The sequence below is a fragment of the Eleutherodactylus coqui genome, chromosome 9 (genome assembly GCF_035609145.1).
Source record: "Eleutherodactylus coqui strain aEleCoq1 chromosome 9, aEleCoq1.hap1, whole genome shotgun sequence".
Lineage (NCBI taxonomy): Eukaryota > Metazoa > Chordata > Amphibia > Anura > Eleutherodactylidae > Eleutherodactylus > Eleutherodactylus coqui.
In genome coordinates this window covers 102342443-102357590 of record NC_089845.1, presented here as the reverse complement: position 1 = coordinate 102357590, position 15148 = coordinate 102342443, and the positions used below count along the sequence as shown (strand labels likewise).

The following is a 15148-nucleotide window of genomic DNA, read 5'->3' as shown; positions in this document are numbered from 1 at the left end:
AGGCTACTGTGGCTTTGATAGACGTACAATGTCTGGAAAGTGAAAATAGATCTACCCCTATGGAGAGCGATTTAATAAATAACATAGTATTTCCAATTAAGAATCCAACATTTTATCCTAAGAATGCACGATGTAAAGTAATGGATGATTTCCAATATGTTTTAGAATGGGAATTAATGAAATTACATGAGGATAATAAATTTAAAAAAGCATAGAAATCCTAACCTCTCCACTAGTAAAACAAAAGAATTGAAAAAAATATCAGACAACAAAAACTTGACAAGAAAAAATTTCGATAAAGGTTGTAATATGGTAGTGTTAGATACGGACCTTTACTCAAATTTAGTGAAAAACATTTTGAATGATTCTAATACATATCGCAAGTTGAAATTTAATCCTATTAGAGAGTGTTTATGTAGTTAATCCAAATTATTGAAGGAGGGAGTAGAGGGGGGAATACTTAAAGAGAGGTGGAATATCTCTGCCCCAAAAATCCTGCTATACCCATATTTCACAGACTACCCAAATTCCATAAGGGGGGGTTTTCCCCCTCCCCTCCGACCCATAGTTGCAGGGACTGATTCACCCTGTGAGCTTCCCAGCTCGTGGGTGTATCGATCCCTGCAAGCCTTGGTTAATACCATTCCAGGTTACCTCAAAGACAGTAAAAATGTGCTACAATTTGCTCAGAATATAACATGGAAATGAGGATATCAATGGACTACTTGTGATGTAGTCAACCTCTATTCGTGCATACCACACCACATGGCCATACAGGCCATTGGTTTTCATTTAAATACATACAGCAATTATTCTCCTGCATTAAAAGAATTTATCCTTAGATGTATTCAGTTTTTATTTGAACATAATTTTTTTGTTTTTGATGAACAATATTATTTACAAATTGCAGGAGCCCCAATGGGGTCAAAATTCTCACCAGCCATTGCAATCTTGACAATGAGCTGGTGGGAATCTATTTTTTATTCTAGATGCAACCCATATTATGACCATGTGGTGTGGTATGCACGGTATATTGACATCGTTATTATCTGGGTCAATGCAGATATTTCGGAGGATGAAAACAATAAAAGGATGAGAGATTTTTCTGACTACATTAATAATAATGAATTCAACCTAAAATTCACTGTGACCATCATGAGAAGGAGCTATCGTTTTTGGATCTCACTTTGAGGGGTCATTTGGACACAGCAGGCATAGATACATGTCTTTATAATAAGCCTACAGCAGGGAACATGATTTTGCACGCTGAAAGTACCCATCCTAAGCATGTAAAAAATGCTATACCATACGGAGAAATTGTACGGGCTAAAAGAGCTTGCTCTACAGAACAAGAATTTAACACAGCAACAGAATTTATTGTTGAAAAATTAAATGGGGATATAAAGATGTACCCCACAGAAAGCTCTATCTAAAGCTGCTCAACACCCTTGCGCAGATTATTTTAATACTGAAGATATGTCATCAAGGAGAAAATTAAATAGTGATAAGATTGTGTTCTCGACCCCCTACAGCAGAGATTTTCATAAAATAAGAGATCTGTTTTTCATTACCTCCCTATCCTACAACAAGATGAGTCCTTGAACAGGATATTGGAAAAAGGTGCGTTATGCGTATCCAGAAGGAATAAGAACCTTGGTAATCTTGTTTCTCCTAGCTTTTTCCAAAATCCTGTTAAAAATACTCCAGAATGGATATATCAGAAGGGTTTTTTCAAATGTGGCATGCCCTGGTGTGATGTATGTAATAAGGCACAGAAAACATTTTAATAGTCGCAATTGCAAAAGATATGAAATCAATAGTTACTTGAACTGCAATTCTAGCAAATTTATTTATGTTATATCGTGTAACAAATATCTTAAATATGTAGGCTGCACATCACAGAAAATCAAAGTCAGAATTAGTGGCCACCTTACACAGATCAAAAGTGGAGTGAATTGTTCAGGTGCACCATGACATTTTATCCAGGTACATGAAGGAAATACGGATTCTTTTTCATTCTATGGTATAGAGAAAGTTAAAAACCACAGAAAGCTCAATATAGACCAAAATTAGATTTAAAAAGAGGCTTTCTGGAGTTTAAACTCTATGTACCCGCCACCCTGAGGGCTTAAATATCAAATCTAATTTATTAGAGAAAGGTGAGATGCGGTTTTTTTTCCCATAAATTTCTCTTTTTGCTATAGCAACATACTGTATCCTGTAACAACTGTGGTAATATTTTTATCCTTTCAAACACATTTATACCTTGTATGTATACATGTACATATTATATTGCATTTATATATAAATCAATGCCATTTATATAATATATAGTAACAGTGATGAATGATCTAAGATTAATATCTTGATTCTTATGTTTGTACAACTTTCCAATATATCCTAACCATTTTGTACTATAGAGATATCTATAAGAGTTTAGTCCATGAAGAGTTACGCTTTAGCTGAAGCGTGTGATTCTGATTACACTTTCTATTTAAGGAAGGAATGGATGTTTATTTAGGTGACCAAGGCCCGTTGTTACGAGTTGAAATCCGTCCTCCAGCTTTTTCTTTAAGTGGGATATGTAATGGCAGAGTTTAATAAAAACAAAGTTAAAAAAAAACAAAAAAAAAAAAACACTCAACCGGCTCCGTTTTTCTTTTGGAGATAAATTATGTTATAACAACTTACCCTACCTGACTCCATGGGTAGCAGGCCACAACAGCTGTTTATTTTTTTAACCACTCTGCATGGGGTCTACTGGCACAGAGCATGTTCACCATGTTAGATGGGGAGCAGTAGAGCCACTGTTGACCACCATGTTATTCCCTGCTGATCTATCTTTATTAGTCTGTGCTTGGTCTGTGTCACTGCAGAGTCCTGAAGTGGAACTTTCTTATAATACACCAGATGAGTCTAGATCATGGGTCCCCAACTCCAGTCCCCAGGGACCATCAACAGGTCATGTTTTCAGGATATCCTATGGAAAGAACACCTGTGGCAATGTCTGAGGCACAGACAATAATTATATCACCGGTGCAATACTGAGGAAATCCTGAAAACATGACCTGCTAGTGGTCCCTGAGGACTGGAGTTGGGGACCCCTGGTCTAGAGCGAGGCAATTATTTTCTTCTACTCCTTAGTCAGACCTCATCTGGAAACACTAACCTAACACACAAAAAACTACCAGAATGGTGAGCGGTCTGCAAATCATGTCCTATGAGGGACAGTTAAAGAATCTTTAGCTTGCAAAGAAGGCTGAGAGAAGACTTAATAGCTGTCTACAAATATCTGACAAGCTGTCATTTGCACAAGACGACTAGAAGTAATGGGATGAAACTAAAAAGGGAGGAGACAGATTATCAGACAGTGAGGGTGATCAATGCATGGAACAGGTTGCCACAGGAGGTGACGAGTTCTCCTTCAGTGGAGGTCTTCAAAACAGAGGTTGGACAGACATCTGTCTGGGATGATTTAGTGAATCCTGCATGGATTAGTGGGCTGGACCTGATGACCCCAGAGGTGCCTTCCAACTCCACCATTCTACCCCTTTTGATACTTAGTTTTGTGTGGCAACCTGACCTTCAGGGGAAAAAAAATAAAAATTTGTGTACTCATAACCTACGACATAGCAAAGAGCTTCAGGAAGTTATACCCCTGTATACAAAATATGAGATTGCGATGTCACATCCCCCTTCCCTCTATTGCAAAGACCAATTGTTTCCAGCTCCTTAGGACCCTGTTCACACAAAGGATTCTGTAGATGTCAATTCTGCACCTGAGTATTAATCAAATCCCCCTAACCTTCTGCCAGCAATATGTGAATTGAGTATTTTATACCCTTGTATTATTGTCTGTGTAGTTGTTGATTCCAAAAGATTAAGACTTTGAGGGTGCAAATAAAGAGTTTATTTAGGAGTTTGCAAAAATGCTGGCATCAGGAACCTTTCAACTTCAAACAAGTGTTCATACAATGGAAAACTCTAGAAGGAACCAATCGTTGTCCGAAGGAAAGATTTGATGGTTGCTAATAGCAGCCCTTGACTGGGTCCCCATAAACTTCAACCTCACACAGCGTCAGGTACTCTGAGCGTCCTGGGATCACCACGCTGATGTACTGACCTACCATCCCATTACAGCAGAATGGCAAGATAGCAGATGCAAGACTGGTGACTGTGCCGCACCTGGAGGAGAAACCAGCAAGACATTGTAGTTAGCTGCTCAACCTGCCATGTTTTTCATGTGTACGACAAATTTAATCAAAACCAGAAACTGTATATATATTTTTTTTTTTTTAATAAAAGTGTGGAACATGGGAGGCACACTAGATGTGACATTATAGCCAAAACAACCCCTGCGCTTAGGGAAACAAAAACCCACACACCAGATCGATGCAATAGGAGACTAAAAGTAGAGCTCTTTTGTAAAAAGATGTGATGAAGTCAGAACAAATATTCTGACAGGGCTACTGTCAATGGCTAACAAAAAGATACGGATTACTTACCGGTAGTCTCATTTCCAGGAGTCATCACGACGGCCCCATTACGTATGGAGGTTGCCCTCTGACCCAGGTAGGGACAGGAAGAGTTTAAAAGCACCTCCCTTTCCACCATGCTTTAGTGACTTACAAATTATTACGGTGGACAATGTTTACTAAACCAAATTTTACCTTTATTCGGTCATATTTACATTTGAAAAACATGAGTTAAACTAAAAGGGAGGGAACTATGGGCCGTCGTGATGACTCCTGGAAATGGGACTACCGGTAAGTAATCCGTATCTTTCCAGAGCGTCATCCTGACGTCCCCATTACGTATGGGGTATACCAAATTATACGTGGCTCTAGGGTGGGACTACTGCCTGAAGGACTTTTCATCCATAGCCTAGGTCTTTGCCCGACTGGACGTTAACCCTCTAGTGTCGAGTAAATGTATGTATGCTAGACCAGGTGGCTGCTTTGCAAATCTGCTCGGCAGACGCCTGGCCTTTTTCTGCCCAAGAGGAGAGAGCGTGTGGAGTGGGCTCTAATTTTCCCCGGAGGAGCGAGACCCCTGGCTTTATATGCCTTTTGGATGGCGGTCTTGATCCACCTCGCAATGGTGCTCTTAGATGCCGTCTTTCCTTTTGCCGGCCCCTGAAATTGGATAAAGAGGTGGTTATTTTTACGGAAAGAGCGGGTGGCCTCTAGGTACGCTATAACAGCTCTCCTAACGTCTAGGCTATGAAGTTCTTTTTTCATTGCGGGGATTGACAGGAGGGCAGAGTGATCGCCTGCTCCCTATGAAAATTTGACACTACCTTCGGTAGGAAGGCTGGGTCCAATTTGAAGGTAATCCTGTCATCTTGTATTACCATGTATGGTTCAATACAGTATAACGCTTGTAATTCCCCTATTCTCCGAGCCGAAGTTATAGCGACTAAAAGGGTAACTTAGCGTGAGTCGTCTCAGGGAGAGTTGTGAGAGGGGTTCAAAGGGGGGTTGGCAAAAACTAATTAGGACTATATTTAGGTCCCAGGTAGGGAAAGTTTCTCTAACAAAGGGTCGAAGCCGTTCTGCCCCTTTGAGAAACCTACGCACCCAGCGGTGTTCTGCCAAAGGGAAATCTAGGTAGGACCCTAGTGCTGCTGTATGAACTTTAAGGGTTCTAGGGCTAAGGCCTTTCTTTAGGCCTGCCTGTAAAAATTCCAGGATTACAGATAGGTCGATCCCTGGGATTTTCCCTGGCTCTATTTTACAGAAATCTGTGAATTTCCTCCATAACCTATCGTAGATGGCTGTCGTGATAGGTTTACGGCTTTTTGTCAGGGTAGTAATTACATTATGGGAGAGTCCCTTCCCACGCAGTATCATGCTTTCAGCATCCATGCTGCTAGACTCAATTTTCCGACCCCCAGGTATATTAGCGGGCCCTGGAGCAGGAGATCTTCCACGGCTGGTAGTAGGAGTGGACCCCGAATAGTCAAGGCTTTTAGCAGGGGATACCAGGGCCTTTTGTCCCACATAGGGGCAACTAGTATGACTGACACCCGGCTGGTTTGGATTTTCCTGAGGGTGCGGGAGATCAGTGGGAACGGGGAAGGCATAGGCTAGGTCCATGTCCCAGCTTTGGGACAGGGCATCTACCCCGCACGGATTGTCTCTGGGATTCAGCGAGTAAAAGTCCCGGCACTTTGAATTTTTCTTCGTGGCGAACAGGTCTATCTGTGGTTCTCCCCACTGGCAGATTAGTTGGTTGAAGACTTGCTGGTTCAGTCCCCATTCTCCTGGAAGAATGCTCTGTCTGCTCAGGAAGTCGGCAGCGACGTTTGTGGACCCTTTTAGGTGGATCGCTGAGAGAGACAGCACATTGGATTCCGCCCAGCGGAGTATCTTTGTCGCCAGTTGTTGCAGGTGTGGGTGTCGCGTTCCCCCCTGGTGACGAACAAATGACAGCTGTCATATTATCGGTTAGAATTTTGATATGCCTTCCTCTTATAAGGGGTTCTGCTGCCTGAAGGGCCTCCCAGATTGCCCTTAATTCTCTGAAATTGGATGAGCGCTTAGCTACTTGGAGGTCCCAGATTCCCTGTAGATTTAGGTCGGCTACTTGCGCTCCCCATCCCGTTTTGCTGGCATCTGTGGTGATGGGTACAGTAGGTTCTTGTGACCAGGAGGTACCTTTGCTTAGGTTCCTCTGCGAGGTCCACCAGCGTAGGGGCTCACCTTCTTATCCAGGGATGTCTGCCGTTTGTCCCAGGTGGCAAGGATAAATCCTTGTAGTTGTCGGGTATGGTCTTGTGCCCATGGGACTATCTGAATGCAGTCTGTCAGAATGCCCAGCACCTTCATTGTTTCTCTAATAGAAACCGTTGTAGCCTGACAGAGGGAGTTTACTCTTTGGATGAGGTCTTCCTTCCTAGATGATGGAAGCCAGGATTCCTGGATGTGGAAGTCTAGTAATACACCCAGGTATACCTTCTGTGTACCAGGGTTCAGGTCGGACTTCTGTTTGTTGACTATCCACCCTAAACTGTTTAGGGTGGACAAGACCATGGATAGGTCTATACGTATGGTCTTCTCTGTCCTTGACACTAACAAAAAGTCATCCAGATATGGAAATATACGGATCTGGTTCCGCCTGAAATAGGCTACCATCTCTATTATGATTTTTGTGAACACCCGAGGGGCAGTGGAGATTCCGAATGGAAGGGCCGTGAATTGATAATGTTGGATCTTGTCACCCTCCTGCAGAGCGAATCTCAGGTACTTGTGATGGGCTGCAGTTATTGGGACGTGGTAATCTGCATCTTTGAGATCTATGGTGCACATTACACTCTCGGTCTATTAGTGAGCCAATAGATCTTACTGTTTCCATCTTGAATTTTTCGTACAAAATAAATTTATTTAGGGCTTTAAGGCTAAAGATAGTCCTAATGGAACCGTTTGGTTTTTTGATTAGAAATAGGGTGGGGGAGGGGAGAAATAGAATCCCTCACCCCTTTTGTGATCAGGGACTTGTGTAATGACCCCTAGGTCCTTGAGTTCCTGTACACCTTTTATGAGGTTCCCTTGTTCCTGTAGGGACCCAGGGGAGGTTATGAGGAATCTCCTAGGGGGTAGAGAGTGGAACTCAATTCGGTACCCTGCTTCAATTATTCGGAGTACCCAGGGGTTAGATGTTATCCCCTGCCACTGGCTTAGATAGCCCGCTAATCTACCCCGCTTGTTCAGGGGAGGGTTCCTTACCCCGACCTCCCTTGGGGTACGACCATCTTCCAGTCTTCCCTTTCACTTCGGGAGGTGACTGGCATGTCCTCCTTGGAAAGGATGGTTTCCTGAAAGGTTGTCTGTCGGGCAGGGTCTTACTCTTGTCGCCGACTTTCTCCAGGATTTTGTCCAGGACGGGCCCAAACATGTATTCCCCTTGGAAGGGGATGGCGCAGAGCTTGTTTTTAGATGTTATGTCTGCGGCCCATGACTTCAGCCATAATGCCCTTCTCACTGAATTGCTGAGGACTCCGGTTTTTGCACCGTATCTCACCGTCTCCACTGATGCATCAGCCAGGAAGGCGGTAGCCATTTTTTAGGAGGGGGAGACAGCTGGCCAACTCCTCTCTGGGGGCCCGATCCTTGATAGAGGCTTCTAGCCTGTTTAGCCATAGCACCATGGATCTGGCCACATAAGTTGAGGCCATGTTAGCCTCAATGGTGAGGGATGTTGCCTCCCAGGCTTTCTCCATTAATCCGTCGATTTTTTTATCCATCAGGTCGGATAGCTGGGAAGTGTCCTCAAAGGGCAAGAGGGTCTTCTTGGCTACTTTTGCTATTCGGATGTCCACCTTAGGGGTCTCCCTGTACAGGCGGACATCCTCGGTAGCGAACACGAGCTGGTTTCGGATTTCTCTTGAAACAGTTATCCTTTTTTCCGGCTCCTGCCATTCGTCTGCAATTACTTGTTGCAGGGTCTGATTGACCGGGAACATGGTCTTTCTCCTGGACCGGAGGCCGCCAAACATCTCATCTTGGATTGTCCTAGGCGGGTTATCCTCTTCTATTTGCATTGTTTCCCTCACCGCCTTCATGAGGTGCGCAATGTCGCTTGATGAGAAGTAATACTTTCTCTCATCTTCTATAGGAACTGGTGGGTCCTCTAATTCTCCTTCGGATAGGAGCTCCAGTGATTCACCGGAGATTGAGCTCGCCGATTCGGTCTGCCTTGGTCTTTTAGGGACTCGTGATGGACCTGGCTGAGCCTGGGGAAGGGACGCCATGGAAGCCTGCAGTTCTTCCCTGATCATGCAGCGGATATCAGATTTAAACGCCGCTTTTTCTTCTGCAAGTATTTTCCCTGTGCATTCCTCGCATAGGGGCTTTTTATAGCTCTCCTCGAGCCTTTTGTTGCAGAGGACGCATTTATTTGATTTTTTTTCTCGGGTCCGTTTTCTCTGGAACTTCCTTATCCATCTACCCATGCAGAGTGGGGGAGAGGGAAGAGAAAGAGGGGGAACATATATGCATCCGACTTGTACAAGTGATCATTTTGCTCATTCCTTTTGGCATATAGCCTACTTACAGTTGGTAGGGTATCAGTCTCTCCCTCACGTGCTGAGCTGTCGCGGGTAGACATACTCACATACACTGTCTGGCAGTCAGCAGGATCCTCCATGGAGTTTAGCCTGCTTATATGGGGAGGATTTTCAAATTTGGCGCCATTTCCGGGTTCTCGCCGGTAGCCACGCCCCCTACGTTGAGCGCATGATGTCACCACGCCGGATGACGTCACCGCTATGCGCGCCGAGGACTAGGGAGGCCGCCGCTGCCGTTCCCCTGCCAGGAGGAACTATCCCATCGTGGCAGCGGCGGGCCGAACATGCGAACCGCGCGAGGGAGACCAGCGCTGCTGAGGCGACTTACGGCTCCGTCGGCGGCGCAGGTCGGGGATGCAGGGACTCATGAGTGTGCGGCCCCGACCTCTACCCCTCCGGGGACAAAAAAAAAAAAAAGTTCTCTTCTCCGCAGCTTGTCTGGAGCTGCTCCTCTGTCCCACCGTAGGGACAGGAAGACACTAAAGCATGGTGGAAAGGGAGGCGCTTTTAAACTCTTCCTTTCCCTACCTGGGTCAGAGGGCAACCTCCATACGTCGAAATGGCGCTCTGGAAATAGATGTTACAGCAAGCTTTCAGGCTCTTATTGATCCTTCATCAGGCTACAGTGAAAATGGCTTGGATGGCATACAATTATAATATACAAATGCAGAAGTGGTGTGTGTGGCGGGTGTGGGGGGGGGGGGGGGGGGGGGGGGACTGCACATGGAAGGGGAATGTGACAGTTTTATGGTGTCTGTTATCTCTACTTGAACTGCCCATGGAGGGAAATGCAAACACTAAATCTGTAGCATTCTTACAATCAACTTCTGAATTTTTATAAGGAGGACAAAAAAAATTGGGAAGAGGACACCCATCTTGAACTCCTTCAGACCTTTCATATTCTCAATTTCTGCAAGAATTCCAGGCTGAGGTTCATTCCTTTCTTGAGCGTATCAAACATGGCCATACATTTCTACTCCCAAATTCTTCTGTGATTTGGAGTTGCCCTTCAGTATGATAACTCATCTGCTCTGCTAAGTCTGTAACCACAAAAAATATTTTGCCTCAGGTAATTCTGTCTTTTCCTCTCCAGTTGAGTAGTGATGAGAGCTCATCCTGACTTTCAGTTTGTCCCGTTTCTCCGATATAGAGCCCCCACCCTCAGGACATTTACTGCACCAGATCAGGTACACAACATTGGACATGGAACATGTGAATGTCCCAGGGACCTTATTGTCCTGCTGTGTGTTGGGGGAACTGTATCCTGTCCTCAGAGTAAAGTGTGATTGTTCTCAGTATGAGAAACCAGGTAATCTTGTAGATATGATACGTTTTAATGGCTAACAAGCTAGAACGTTAAAGGAGATGTCCCGAGGCAGCAAGTGGGTCTATACACTTCTGTATGGCCATAATAATGCACTTTGTAATGTACATTGTGCATTAATTATGAGCCATACAGAAGTTATAAAAAGTTTTATACTTACCTGCTCCGTTGCTGGCGTCCTCGTCTCCATGGAGCCGACTAATTTTTGGCCTCCGATGGCCAAATTAGCCGCGCTTGCGCAGTCCGGGTCTTCTGCAGTCTTCTATGGGGCTCCGTGTAGCTCCGTGTAGCTCCGCCCCGTCACGTGCCGATTCCAGCCAATCAGGAGGCTGGAATCGGCAGTGGACCGCACAGAAGAGCTGCGGTCCACGGAGGAAGAGGCCATCTTCAGCGGTGAGTAGAGAAGTCACCGGAGCGCGGGGATTAAGGTAAGCGCTCCGGTGAGCTTTCTTTACCTCCCTGCATCGGGGTTGTCTCGCGCCGAACGGGGGGGGGGTTGAAAAAAAAAAAAAACCCGTTTCGGCGCGGGACAACCCCTTTAAGTGTTATTGTTCTCAGTAAGAGGTACCAGACTTCATATATTCCGTATAAAGAAATAGTCATCTATTAATGACAATATGCGGGGAATGGAGGTGGTAGGCTGAAAGATCTTCAGCATGCTCCACAATCATTCAATGCTGTGTGAAAGCACAGGAGCTATAGGCATCCCATTCAAAGCCTCACTAAGGGCATGTTGCCACAGGTCAGAAGTGTTGCATAATTTCTGTGGCAGATTGTACTGCATTTTTGCATCCAAAATCTGCACCAATGATGCAAAAATTGACGAGATTCAGCTGTGCATTTGCAGCTGACTTCAGCAGCTACTCCCATCATCTCCCTATTCTTCACACTATCAGCACAGCCTTTTAGATTGGCAGCCTTTAGTGAGCTGCCAACAGGCCACCGGATGTAAGGCTGCGCTGATAACATGAAGAATTGAAAGGTGAGAAGAGCGCAGATGCTACTGAAATCAGACATGAACACAATTTAGAGACAAAATCCAAAGCTGTTCCACCCTGTGGGAACATACCAAGAGTGGAACATTAGTATTTGTTACTTGATGTGCACTTACACTGGGTTGTTGTTGTCAGGGGAGTTCCCGATTCGGACCTGGGCTCCCAGCAGTCTTGTCGAACAGCAGTCCAGCCTGTTTGTTAGGATAACCTTTGATACACTGTGGTACTTCTTGAGGTCCACCTGCCACCAGGGGTTTGATGTCTGAGTGGTGTGAGTACAGGATCCATCCTTGTAAGTTGTGTCTTTGACACCATCTATGGCATATTGTGCGTATCCCATTGTCGGAAGCTGCAAGTCACTTATCTGGGTGGCGACACCTTTCAGCGCTAGATTGTTGACTGAGGAAATAAGAAGTTTCAGTTATATGAAGTCGAGATGCAAGGCCCAATGTCTGTTGCCCCGACATCTGTTCCTCCTCCTGAATCACAATCAGCATCAGAAGAAGGAATATTAAATGAGAAATGAAGGTAAATAGGCCAGCAAGTTTAAAATATAGATCCACAGATGAGGTCAGGAAGAAATGGTGCTGCCTGATGCATTCCAAGTTTCACATCTGGAAACCCACCCCATTTCACCATTGCAGACCCAAATAATGGATTTTTTTTTTTCTACACAGGAAGGAGTTTCCTAAATCTTGTTTACATCAAGAAGTTTCTCTTCACTGAGGTTTAGTCCGCTTCCACACAGGTGATTGTCGCAATGCGGCAAAAATTGCATGTGTTTAGAGCCCATGCTTTCCTATGGGATCTTCTACATGAGCAATGTTTGAGCCCGAGACATTGCGAGACTACAAAATTGCAGCATGCTGTATACAGCTACAATTTGTGAGGTTTTGTAGCCCATATTTCTCTATGGAGCATTTTTAAGTGTTGCATTGCACGAACACACTTTTTCGTGTGATGCAACTTTTACAGTGAGAAAAAAAAAAAAAAAAGTGTAAAGGCCCTAAAATAAACCCTAGCTAAATACACCTAAGGATCGCTGTCAACTCCACCACATCTTCTCCCTGGTCCCCAGCAGTTCTCTTCCTGGCCAGAAGAGATGAAAGTGATTGGTTCATCGTCCACTGGCTCTGGTTCGCTAAGCACCTCAGCGCCTAGCCAATCACAGGCAGCGGAGTCAGACTGTGCTTCGTAAGTGATGTAGGCGCTTTTTATATGAAGCTAGGGCTTATATTACACCCCCCCCCCTTGCACGTCGTACTACAAAGTCACACAACTTTGTAGCACCACAAAAGTCACGTTATCGCCACAAGACAGCTGCGATATCACACGTCCCACCACTTGCCTGTGTGGAAGCAGCCTTATGAATATAAAAGCAATAGCAAGACATTGTGACACTACAGGGCAACAGCACAGATTGCATGGTGTAAGGCAATTGTGCACTGCTGGATTTTAATTCCCACTGGTTGCCAGATTCATGGCAGATCTGATAACTGTATATAGCTAATAAATGATACAAGTTTTGACCCTGTTGGATGCAGTAGAAGAGCCTCCAGGGCATCCAACCCCTTTGCCCCCACTAACTTTAGGTTACTATGTCTAGCACAGATATATTACATTCCTGTGTATAGATATAATCTCACCTCCAGAATGAGGACTACATCCCAGGGTTTGAGCCTGAGTCAGACCCAGAGATCCAAGCAGAAGCAGAGATATCAGAAGATCCATCCTGGAGGAAGAAGAGGGACACAAATGCTCATTGTAGCGTGTCTCTGTATAAGTGTAACATCCCACAGCAACCAAGACACAAGGCCCACGCTGAGAAGCTGGCGGGGTAGAGATGGCACTTGTCAGTGGCTCTACCAAACTCCCAGAGGGACACATACAGCCTGAGCAAAGGCACCGCTAGGTCTCTTCCAGGCAACGCTGGGACAGTGGTTACCTGTATAGAGGTAGTGGACTGAAGTTGTCACTTGTGACACCATCACCGTTGATTATCCGGCGGTAGAAATAGAGTCCACACACGGTTATGCTTGAATACCTCAATCACTGGGAACGGCAGTGACTGAAACTTTACTTTGGATTATACAAAACTTCACACACCAGTGCAGGAATGACCATTAGGCAAGGTCAGTGAGGAGACCACAAGAGGACACCAGACCTGGAGGCCACGTTATCTGTAAGGTTCTGCTCCTCCACAAGAGGACACCAGACCTGGAGGCCACGTTATCTGTAAGGTTCTGCTCCTCCACAAGAGGACACCAGACCTGGAGGCCACGTTATCTGTAAGGTTCTGCTCCTCCACAAGAGGACACCAGACCTGGAGGCCACGTTATCTGTAAGGTTCTGCTCCTCCACAAGAGGACACCAGACCTGGAGGCCACGTTATCTGTAAGGTTCTGCTCCTCCACAAGAGGACACCAGACCTGGAGGCCACGTTATCTGTAAGGTTCTGCTCCTCCACAAGAGGACACCAGACCTGGAGGCCACGTTATCTGTAAGGTTCTGCTCCTCCACAAGAGGACACCAGACCTGGAGGCCACGTTATCTGTAAGGTTCTGCTCCTCCACAAGAGGACACCAGACCTGGAGGCCACGTTATCTGTAAGGTTCTGCTCCTCCACAAGAGGACACCAGACCTGGAGGCCACGTTATCTGTAAGGTTCTGCTCCTCCACAAGAGGACACCAGACCTGGAGGCCACGTTATCTGTAAGGTTCTGCTCCTCCACAAGAGGATACCAGACCTGGAGGCCACGTTATCTGTAAGGTTCTGCTCCTCCACAAGAGGACACCAGACCTGGAGGCCACGTTATCTGTAAGGTTCTGCTCCTCCACAAGAGGACACCAGACCTGGAGGCCACGTTATCTGTAAGGTTCTGCTCCTCCACAAGAGGACACCAGACCTGGAGGCCACGTTATCTGTAAGGTTCTGCTCCTCCACAAGATGACACCAGACCTGGAGGCCACGTTATCTGTAAGGTTCTGCTCCTGGAAACAGAAGGTTATCCCTCAGGGAAAGGAGTCTGGTAAGTGCCACCGTGACAAGCCATCACTTAGCCCTCCCAGCTCCCTATATATGTCAGGTGTCTCCCTATGGGACACCACAGTTTCCATTAATAGCTGAGAGCAGTGGCGTAACTCTAGGGGATGCAGTTGCACCCAGGCCCAGGAGCCTTAGGGGGCCCAAAAGGCCTCCCTTCTCCATATAGAGAGCCCAGTACTATGAATAAAGCATTATAGTTGGGGGGCCCTGTTACAGATTTTGCATTGGGGCCCAAGAGCTTCAAGTTATGCCTCTGGCTGAGAGGTTCTATTCAGGACCCATTACTGGATGTTAAGTGCAAACCCCAACAAGAGGGCATAATGAGGTCTGAACAGACCCCAAACAAACCATCTAAGTTTTATATATGGATCTTCAGCATTACTACAATATGAGATTCTGGGTTCCCTTTGAGGAGGCTGTATAAGCCAAAGAACTGCTTCATGGTGACCATTTATAGGTGGTGATGGGTGCCACACCCATATGTCCACCCCACCAGCACAATCAACCTAGGCACCCACCACAGCCCTGCAGCACTTACCTGTCCATAAGCTCCCAGGAACAGTCTGAGAGTGTAGTAGGCAGTTGCCCTTTTGTAGTCTCCTGCTAATTGAAAACAGCTTTGACAAGTGGGTTGTAGCTCTACTGTGTTTCTTATTGGATGGAGCAGGAAGATATCAATTTTGTATCCTGTGCTATTGAAGTCTTTAAGGCTGCAT

The 15148-nt window shown here is 45.6% G+C and overlaps 1 protein-coding gene across 1 annotated transcript; it reads right to left on the bottom strand.

Moving 5' to 3' along the window:
- Window positions 1-3938: 3938 nt before the first annotated feature.
- LOC136578286 (fucolectin-4-like) lies at window positions 3939-14109 on the bottom strand. Its single transcript, XM_066578229.1, has 3 exons — window positions 13033-14109; window positions 11503-11785; window positions 3939-4185 (listed from the first exon to the last, which is right to left on the bottom strand). The coding sequence occupies exons 1-3, from the start codon at window positions 13271-13273 to the stop codon at window positions 4029-4031; spliced, it is 681 nt and encodes a 226-aa protein (XP_066434326.1). The 5' UTR covers window positions 13274-14109; the 3' UTR covers window positions 3939-4028.
- Window positions 14110-15148: the final 1039 nt, after the last annotated feature.